At 43.1% G+C, this 10,578-nt stretch overlaps 1 protein-coding gene across 1 annotated transcript; it reads right to left on the reverse strand.

Annotated features, from left to right (window-relative positions):
* Positions 1 to 6,230: 6,230 nt before the first annotated feature.
* MED10 (mediator complex subunit 10) lies at positions 6,231 to 10,377 on the reverse strand. The gene is made up of 4 exons (XM_048939978.1): positions 10,201 to 10,377; positions 10,010 to 10,093; positions 8,667 to 8,769; positions 6,231 to 7,063 (listed from the first exon to the last, which is right to left on the reverse strand). Exons 1-4 carry the CDS (start codon positions 10,326 to 10,328, stop codon positions 6,968 to 6,970), a joined length of 411 nt encoding a protein of 136 aa, XP_048795935.1. The 5' UTR covers positions 10,329 to 10,377; the 3' UTR covers positions 6,231 to 6,967.
* Between the last annotated feature and the right edge of the window lie 201 nt (positions 10,378 to 10,578).

A 10,578-nucleotide genomic window follows, 5' to 3' on the forward strand; every position in this document is an offset into this window, starting at 1 on the left:
GCTGCATACTTCTCTCCACCAACCCTCCGTTAGTATATACTACGGAGTCTGGATCAGAAAATGCCAGGTTAAACAGTCACGTAATCTAACAGTGTAAAACACTTTATCTCCAGCCTTTGAAAGTCCTGCTCCTGCTAAAGTCATTAGTCTGATCCTGTCCAATCTGGTACAAAGAGGAACTGAGAGGGGAGCATTGTAACGCAGGTATGGGTTAACACAGCTCCTCACAGCACCAGGTCTGCCTTGTCCTCAACTTCACATGTGCAGATTGCAACCCCAAGCCCTTATCATGTTTCCCTCACCACTAGTTATCTGAGTTACTTGTGAAGGACTGAGCATCCCTCCAAACTGGAACTCCCTCATGTGAGACGCAGCCAACCGAGCCACAAAACAGCTACATCAGGGAGACGGGCCTCATCAGAAATGGAAGGTGCATACCTCACTAGGGCCACAGCCCTGATCACCAGCCTCTTTTTTACCTTAAGCTGCCGGTACAATGCTACAGCATGACCCAAATTAGAGACTGCGAAGGGAGTTGCCGGCACTTGCTTGAATGCAACATCACTCACATAAAACTAAACACAGGTAGCCAGGTCCTGTTCCTTCTCTCCTGTTTATCATGATGAAAGTTCACTAATGCAGACACACGCCTTCGTTCTCCAGATTCACAAGCACAGTGCATACACAGATCTCTCTGATAGCAGCACAGGCTCTAAACTTTGCTTAGACCCAAGCGTAGGCTATAGGCCCTTACCCAGGCATTTACACAAACCGTGACACTTTCCAGACATGGGTCTGCTACTTGCCAGCTAGTCTGTGTTGAAATGATTTACTCATGCACATAAACATGGAAATGTCCACACACCAAACTCCCCAGCTGGCCATGTGGATCCATGACCTGAGACCCTTTCTGTAGCTGCTGACACACAGACCTCTCCTCACATAGGACACAAAGTGAGATTACACCAAAAATAAAAATAGCCGAGAACAGGATTTAATAAGAAGACAAGAAAGACTCAAGGGTTCAATCAAATGTTTATAATCTATCAGCTTTCTTATACTCGATTGCCCTAATTTATCCCTTTTTTCCCAAATTTCCCTTAATTTTCCCAAGCTTATAATTTCCCCATCCACCTTAATCCCTCTCTTTCCTCTTAAATAAACAACTGACTCCAGCTACTTTTTCCCTTCTGATCCTAATTTTGGCAAACCACATTCAGTATTTCTGGTACTGTAACCTATGTCATTTAGGCTTTACATGGTGTTACTGAAAATGGTAACTTAGGCACTGTTTACCATTCAAGACTGTTCTCCCCAGCCGCTCCCTACTATTCCCTTCCATGTACCTGTGGACCCTGCTCTCCTCTCACGTAGCTCCCCGTAACAATCTGAAATCCAGCCATTTCTCATGGTGTTATTCTGCAAAGTTTGTCAGCTGCTCACTGTTATTTGTTAAAGAATCATAGAATCCTTAGAGTTGGAAGGGACCTTTAAAGGTCATCTAGTCCAACTCGCTTGCAATTAACAGGGACATTCACAGCTAGATCAGGCTATGTTCAGCAATTTCTCTTCTCATGTCTGGCATTTCCTAATATGTCTGATGCAGGACAAAGACAACGTAAACTTTAAATCAACATTCATGGATAAATTCTTGAAAACAGAATTCAACTGCACTTCCATAAGTGGTTCTCTGAGACTAAAGAGACAAAGAAGTATATTGAATAAACTACAGCTTTCAATTCTATGGAACCACGTTCCTGGAAGCAAGGCTAATCTCTTGTGCAGAGAAAAGCAAGGGAACAGTCTTGGATTTAAAGCTTAAGAGAAGCTGTTACAGAGCTTTAAACAAATGAAAGATAATTCCAGAAATTTAGAAAAGGAACTAGATACAACCTGGCCAAGGATGTTGGCATTGTCAGAGTTGCTAAGCAACTAGATAATAGTTACTGTTTTCAAGATTAAGTAAATTTGTAATTTAAGGAATGAATTACAGCCTACTATGTATTATTTAGAGGAAATCAAAATACACTTTATAGTGATATAGTACTTCTTCTTTTTGGCTGTACAGTAGTCTGACTACACCACAATTAAGAAATAAGAATTCTTTAATCCAAATTTATGTATCGAATTTGTGCCTTCTTTCCTCAGTTTTTCCCCTTGTCTTGAGATGCCTTAATGTCACCAGTCCTGAAGCTTATGTCTATGACTCCAATCCTCCTTTCTTTATTGGATCTGTATCTCTGTAGTTGTCAGTACATGACAGAAAGATTTATTATAGTAATCAGTGTTCTACTGAAGGCACAGCATCATGTTTGATGCTTATGAGATTTATGAGCTAAAATGAATTGTGGGTCAACATAGATGTTAACTAGCACCAAAAAAGCTGTTGGAGTCATCCTGGAATGCTATTATTGTTATTGTTATTTTATTCAGAATTGTGACTTATTAAAATCATTCCCAGTTGGTAGTGCTGGAATATACAACAAAGTGTATTCGGGCATTGTGAAGGTTGTTGTACAGTCTCGACATAAAGTTAAAAAATGAGCAGCATAACCAAAGACACAGGATAAGAGAGGGAAGTATTTAAGAATACACCAATAACTGAATTCTCATTCAGGTTTAAGTGTCTGTTTTTACCTTTTGCGGTTTTTAGCACACTGTGAATACACACCATATTCTTCACGGTAATAAACTGACCATTATGTAGTCTATCAGATGAAACGGTTCTGCTTTCGGTTGCACCGTCAGCACAAGGGGCCAAATGCTGATTGTCGACGGGTGGAAAGCAGAGGGGTCCTGCAGCTCTCCCGCAGCTCTCAGCAGATGGATTTACAGCGCTCACGCACCCCATTCACCTGCCTTTGTACGGCAGCCTCCTCACGCGGCACTGCGCACTGCTCCGTGAGAAAGGAAGGTGATTAAACACGCGCCGTCTACCCGGGGATTTGTTGATGTAGTAATGAGGGAAGGTTTATTGCGGCTGCTAGTGGAGGGCGAGCAACGGCAGCAGAACGGAGCCCCGAAGCACGCGGCTGCCACGCAGCAGCCCCGATCCCCGGCTGCGGCTCCTGCTGCTGCCCGCAGCACCTTGGTGGGCCGGCCGCTGCCATGGCAACGCGGAGCGGCAGAAGGCAGAGGCCTGACAGCCGGGCACGAGGAGCAGGTTGAGTGTTCAGGCTAATTAAAAGGTTTTGTGTGCGGGGTCACCTTGTGAATGAGATACGATGCTCAGAAAGCTGCAGCCAGCGCTGCTCGGCAGAAAGTGGAACAAATGCACGGAGGTTTTTTGGCGTTTGCCCTTTCTTCATCGCAACCTGTAATTCTCATGGTAAGCAATTGAAGTGGCTCTGAAAAATTGGTTGCTGGGTCATCTTGCTTAGCAGACAAAAGTCGTTTTCTTGTAAGCCATTCACACCCTCTCTGATGAGTGGTTTGATCAGAGGGCTTCTACCCTCAGAATCTCTTCAACACATCTGATAAAGTGCACTACAATTAACTTTAACGAAGCCTGAATGAAATTGATTTGAGCAGCTTTGCAGGCTAATGCTGCTCTGAAACATTTTGTCATTTCAATCAGTTCAGAGATCTTTCAGTTTCAGGCTGGCATGTTTTCCAAACACTCACATGAAGCATCTCCAGTCTCCCTGAGAAACGGCTGTGGAGACGTGCAGCTTCGCTCCTACAGCTGCTCCTCCTCTGGCCTGTGTTTACATTTCCGATTCACCTTATAAATCTGCAGCTTGAGACACACCACTGGACTGTTGTGAAAATTAGTGTTTTTCTAAGCACTTTTTTCCTGTCTACACAGAAAATGAAGGGACGTTTTCTTTACATGCTGCAGTGTGAAATAGAGCTCCAACAAATCTCTAATGGCATTCGCCATGCAAAACCTCTATAATTACAGAACTATAGAACGTTAAGGTTGGAAAACACCTCTAAGATCATCTAGTCCAACCATCCACCTATCACCAACGTTGCCTACTAAACCACGTCCCTGCATACCACATCTACTCTTCTATTGCACACCTCCAGGGATGGTGACTCCACCACCTCCCTGAGCAGCCTGTTCCAGTGCTTCACTGCTCTTCCTGAGAAAAAGTGATCCTAACATCCAACCTGACCCTCCCTCAATTGCAACTTGAAGCCATATCTTCTCATTCTATCAAATAATTTGGACAGTAACATAGGATGTATTTACAGTGGGGGGGGGGGAAATGCCAGAGAACAAGGGCCAACTGCTCTGTAAGGGACAGGGAGCCATGTGTGGTGCAAATCCAGCAGTATTTGTGTTACTCGCATAATGGCAAACAGAAACAGCATTTCTTTGGTAAGTTTTGTAACTCATTTGTTTGCAAAATTTGGAGCCCAAATAAATGAGAGAAATACAAGCATTTTTATTAACTTCTACTTTTCTCCTTTCACCATAACCTTAGTGAGTTCAAGCATGTAATAATGTTGGTTCTTTTCTCTCTGTTTGATCAAAATAGAGCAGCAAATGAATTTTTGTATGGGGCGAGAGAAGATCAGGGACAGCCTCATGGCATAGCCTCATGGCATAGCCTCATGGCATAGCCTCATGGCATAGCCTCATGGCATAGCCTCATGGCATAGCCTCATGGCATAGCCTCATGGCATAGCCTCATGGCATAGCCTCATGGCATAGCCTCATGGCATAGCCTCATGGCATAGCCTCATGGCATAGCCTCATGGCATAGCCTCATGGCAGCCTGCAGTTTTTCACAAGGAGAGTGGAGGGGCAGCACTGATATTTGTTGCCTGATGACAGTGACAGGGCCTGAGGGAATGGCATATAGCTACATTGGGAAAGAGTAAGGATAGAACAGATTCTTCACTGAGAGGCTGGTCACATACGACACCCAGTAGTATCCACTGGTCAGGCAAGGGCATGTGGCAGTACCTGTGCTCAAGAGCAGCCTTTCTACATAGTGAAATAACATAGGGTAGCCATCCCCAGGGACGGGGCACCCGGTTCCCCTCAAACCTCCTTGTCTTCCACATGAAGATATCTCAGACCACGGAGGTGGATCCTCCACAAAGTGCCAAGAGGCCCAGGCATGCCAGGTGTCTAGGAAACAGTGTAGAGACCAGGCATGCCAATTGGTTAGGGAACAAGAGGCCCAGGCACCGCTACCATTTAGAGAACACTGAGAAGCGCAGATGTGGACATCATTCAGAGAATGACATGGGGCACATGATGGTGACCAAAGAGACAGCAGCATGGGCCAACATTCAGAGAACAACCAGAAATCAAGTCATATCTACCATTCAGAGAATAGCCTGGAAACAAATTGTGTCTACCATCAAGAAAATTGCAAGGGGTCAAAGCAAGGCCTCCATTCAGATTACAGTGTGAGGCAAGATATGCAAAACATTCAGAGAGGAGCATGGTGCACCGGCAGGACCACCGTTTAGAGCACAGCAGGAGGGTAGGTCATGCCTGTTACTAAAAGAGATTCTAGAAAGTTGATGAGGTTTTGTCCAGGTGCATGTTTGGGGTTTTTTTTAGGGAGGCAAGAGGACAGGGAGGTCAGATGGCGTTGGTTGAGCTTCTATCTTCTGTGTAAAAGTAACCATTTGACTATAAAGCAAAGTTTGGCAAGTGATTTAGCTGACCAAATTACAAAACAGTGGTCTCCTCTTGTGTCTGACATCAGAAAAGAGCAAAGACCTATGGATCTTCTCATAAAAATGCAGCTATGCAGGAAAAAAGAAGCAGACGTTTTCCTCCTAAATTATGCTTCGTTGTTGTTTCCTCAAGCACTGTATCTAGAGTATCCATTGTCATCTCAAGCACAGGTTCATGAAGCCAACTGTATGAGCTTTGACAAGACCAAGTACCAGGTCCTGCACTTTACCCTGTAGTTTATAGACATAGAATTCAAATCATAAGGATAGCCTACCTATTTTGTTTTTTGTTTGTCTTAGTTTCGTTGCCTGTGCCCTGTATTCAGTCTACTGTCTTTAGAGGTGATAGGTGCAAACCATATGCTTTTCGTCAAGAATTCCTCCAGCCCTGGTAATCAGGAAGAGCATGCAAGGGAAAAAACAAAGAACCCCACCAACCAACCATGGAAGCCAAAATGCCAAGCTTACATCATCTTCAAGTTTTGATGCAGATTTCATTTCTATTACTGATACCAACAAAGATGCCATTTTTTATAGCTTTCAATTCATTCTCTAACGAGCAGCACACAAAAGAAACAGTAGAATTTCATTTTTACAATTTTTTATTCTTCAACCTGCTTACAGAAACTAATTAGAATTTAACAAAGGTCTACATGAAATATTATACAAAATATCAACATTGCTGAGGAGCTAATCCTGAATGTGCTCCCTTTCAATATCAGCCATCTGCACTGCAGCTTACAGAACAAAACAAATATCTCAAGGTTTTCTTGGCTGCAATTCATTATGACACATGCAAACTAGAGCCCATGACAGGCTCCTGTTCAACAGAATTTGGCAAGATAATAAGAGTCAATTGTTTGTACTGTAATTAAAAAAATAGTTTACAAATGAAAAACAATCAAGTAGAATAATGCATTTGTCAGAAACCCATAATCCTGGAGCACGCCCTTTAGAAAGCAAAAAAATCCCAAACAAAACAGCAACAACCACCATGATCTCCTGCTTCAAAACCACACTCTGCAGGAAATGCCATATAATTGCCTGCAAACTATCAAAACATCTCTGAAATCTTTCAAGAAAGAACAGAGTACCACAACAAGTTTCAACTGCAATCCATGAGTGAAAGTCTTCAGAAAGATGCATTACCTTCAGTCCAGAACCATGAGCAATCATCAAGCTCCTTTACATCCTATCACTGCCATTTTTAGTAGAGCTGTTAATGAAGTTTTTGGATACCCTGTTACTTCAGTCAACATTTTTCTTAAGAGTGGCATCAGTTCATAGAATTGACGTATTTTTAGAGCTATCAGAGGTCTACCTAAGGAGGAGGATCCTCGCCTCGGATAGCTTTGTACTTTGCCATGTCTTCTGGGAACACCTTTGTTAGTTCTTGAATTAATAGACTTTTAAATTTCTGGAAAGAAAAAAATATATATATGTACACATATATACATATGTATGCATGCACACCAACTGCATCATTGACTTAGGTTTTCTTAAGTAATACTGTCCAATTAATAGAAATCTTCTGTACAGCAGTTCTACATTTCAGTGATTGAAGACAACGGTATTAAAAAAAATCCACCACGTGACATTTACAAAATTCAAAGAAAACACTAAAATGAAGTCTGCTAGCAAAGTATCAGGCAAACTAAAATACTAGAATACTTATACCTCTGATAAATTCTAGCATGTTCATATCTGCCTAGGATCTGACCTCTGCATCTCTAAGCAGCTTCTACTACATATTGTAATTTAGAAAATAACACAATTTGAAATTAAAATACTCTGGACTCATAGACTTAAGTTTCAAAATACCTTTTTCCTCCTTCCTTCTACCACCACTTTCCTTTCTGATGCTTTCCATGAAACTCCTGAGACAATTTAAAACTAGGAAACCCTCCCCATTGCATTCTTATCTCCTAGCACGGAAAAAAATGTGCTTTATTTCCCTTTACAATGCAAGGAGATGCAGGAAGTAGACAATAAGTGACATTATTGAAACTCAAGACAAGCATATCGTCCTCTTTCCACCCCATTACCAATCCAAGATGTCCCAAAAAGAACAAGACGACAGATGAGAATTAAATCCATGCAGCTTAACTAAGACACCTAAAAACTAACCATAAACATTCAAAAGTTTATGGACTGGATGCTTCAGTCCATACATCCTTAATTGTAAAGGAGACTTGTTTAGATGTTTTTTTTAAATGCAAATCTGATAAAGGACATGTTCACTTGATTTGGTACGCAAATAGGTCCACCTCCAAGAAGTACAGGCACCTGGTTTAGAAATGAATAACTCTTCCTACAACTTCTTTGAGCAATGAGCTTTATATCAAGAAAAAAATGCTTAAAACATACACAGAAGTGTCTACATTCTGCAGCACAAACTCCCATCCTCCATAATTTTAGAATTCAGCCTAAGAATGTTCTGAAACACAAATAACCCTTTAAGCCACAATAAACTTCTCTGATTTTCTCTTTCAGCAGTAGCTATCCACTAAGAACCTAAGCATTCTGGTATACCGTATATACAAATACAGGTTCAGAAACCCTAAATACTACCATACATTTAAAGTCATTCAGTAAGGATTAACTTGTTCTTACATTGCACGTTCACCATTTTACTAACCCAAGAACTACTCACGACTGTACAAATACCCCCCTGCTTTGCCTATTTCTAGATTTACACAAATCACTGTTACAAATCTGTAAGCATGAAGTACTCTGTAGTAATCAAAGCACACACAGTGAAGATCTGTTATATAGATCCATAGTCAAAAATAAGACATAGCAACATCAGTATCACCAGCCATAGAGTGAACTACAAGTTTCCTTTTCAGAACAGGTTGTAATGGCATTCCTGTTAAGATACAGGGATGCAGAATAATCCCTAACGCAAATCACCTAATAGGGAAACTTGGTAACTGTGCAAGCAAAACCATGCACGTTTACAGAAGAAAAACTGGCCAGATGCATTATTATATTAGTACTTTCTCTATTTTTGGTTTTACCTTCATTGTGTCAATTTTTCCTTTTACTTGCTCATTCTTAGCCAAAGCTCTCTCCAGGCACTCCTTAGTGTAAAGCTGAGGGTTGCGACCTTGGTCTATGTATCTGAAAATACAAAAGATAGCACCTAAGCAATTATATTAGCACTAGAAAGTTCTCCAAGGAACAGAATTACTCATCCTGCTTTCTTTCTTGATGCTATACTGAAGTTTAAATGAGTTACTTTCAAAATACAACTCCAGGAAGCAGCTGTCACAGTAAAGGTAAATGTTTGTTTACAAAGAGCCTAGAGTTCTGAAAAATGTATTGAAACAAACAGAGTAACCATCCATCTCCTCATAGACAGTAGTAAGTAAAAGCAAGGGGAAAGGTTCCCCTTCAAGCAACTAAAAGGGCATGAATCATAGAACAGCTTCGTTAATACGTAGCATGCAGTCAGCACATAGGAATAAGACACTCAGTGATTCAAGGATGAGAGTGCACATGCGAGGGGTGCTCCAAAAGTAATGCCTCTTATTTTACCATGTTGGCATGTGGCTTCAGAGGAGGGTGCCTGTGGTGTGACAGTAAAGGTGGAACCTTCCCACCAAATACTCCACCATTTTGTTGACATGTGAGAGATGGCAGCAGTGGCACAGTCTGACAACATCGAGCCTGACAAAGAAGTATGTATGAAACAAAAGGTGTATCATGGAATTCCTCCATGCAGGAATAAGTGCACTCACTGCCATCCATTGACACTTGCTGAACGTTGATGGACACCAGACAATGGATGTAAGCACAGTGAGGTGGTGTGTTCCAGCAGTGACAACAGTGGGTCACCTCCACCAGTGCAGATGTTTACAAGTGTGGCACACAGGCTCCTGCTTACTGGTGAATACACACAGCTAGCGGCAATGACCCTGGTGTAAAGTAGTGTTTTGTAGCTGAGAATCTGCTTTATCAGCATTACTGCACTGTTTTCCTCTATTCTAGTTCCCACAGAAATAAGTAGGAAGCATTACTTTTGCAGCAATTTACATATGGTAGTAAAAGCAGTACCAGCACTTGCACCAGCTAGCATAAGCCTATTTTTCCTTTGCTGCATTAAGCATTCAGTTAAGGGAAACTTCATCACAGACAGAAGAGACAACAAAAATGAATGCTGGATCATAGCAAAACAACAACGCCGGGACTTGCAATAGAACAGCTAAGTTAGATCATGCCTTTCACGTGAAAGCTGCAGCGCAGAGCCCTCCCTCCCCCTTCCTGCCAGCTCTCCGCAAGCAGGAAGCGCTCCCTGCCTGCTGGCACTGTGGCGGTAACTCGGGAGACACAGAGCTCCAGTGTGGGCGAAGCCACTCACTCGAACACTTCCAGAGGCACGCTGATGTCGTGAAGCTGTTGCCGGCACTTGTCGATGTCCTGTAGGCCCGTCACCATGAAATTCCTGCAGGGAGAAAAGCGGAACCGCTTAGCACAGAGCTGGCGCTCCTCGCTCCCCGTCACCGCCCCAACCCCCGCCAACAGACGCCGCGAAAGCAGCGAGCGGCTCACAGCTTCTGGTTGAGGCCGGCCTGGCTGCTGGGCTGGAAGTCGCTGACGATGATGCCGAGCTGCCGGATGTTCTCCACGAACTTCTCCAGGTGCTCCTCAAGCGAGTCGAACTTCTCCGCCATCGCCATAGCGGCTCACAACGTTTCCGGGCCACAGCGCATGCGCAGATGGGAAGCGGGAGGAAATGCGACTATGCCGAGCCCTTTGGTGTAGGCCACGCCCCCCACCCCGTAGGCCACGCCCCCTCGCCGTACGGCAGCCCCCGCACCGCCCTGATCTCGCTGTGGTGGGTGCGGTGTGCGCTTGGTTTTTCACGTTATACAGAATCGGTACGGGGTTCCTGGTCTATTTCTAATTAACCATGTAATTAAGCTCCGT

This window comes from Lagopus muta, chromosome 3, assembly GCF_023343835.1.
Source record: "Lagopus muta isolate bLagMut1 chromosome 3, bLagMut1 primary, whole genome shotgun sequence".
In the NCBI taxonomy this organism is placed as follows: domain Eukaryota; kingdom Metazoa; phylum Chordata; class Aves; order Galliformes; family Phasianidae; genus Lagopus; species Lagopus muta.

What these genes read in the sequence shown, in the direction of transcription:
- MED10 (XM_048939978.1), bottom strand. Translation starts at nt 10,328, where the DNA reads ATGGCGATGGCGGAGAAGTTCGACTCGCTTGAGGAGCACCTGGAGAAG. An exon ending in GTGCCTCTGGAAGTGTTCGA is followed by an intron (nt 8,770 to 10,009) that starts GTGAGTGGCTTC and finishes TTGTATTTTCAG; the next exon opens with ATACATAGACCAAGGTCGCA. An exon ending in GAAAAATTGACACAATGAAG is followed by an intron (nt 7,064 to 8,666) that starts GTAAAACCAAAA and finishes TTTTCTTTCCAG; the next exon opens with AAATTTAAAAGTCTATTAAT.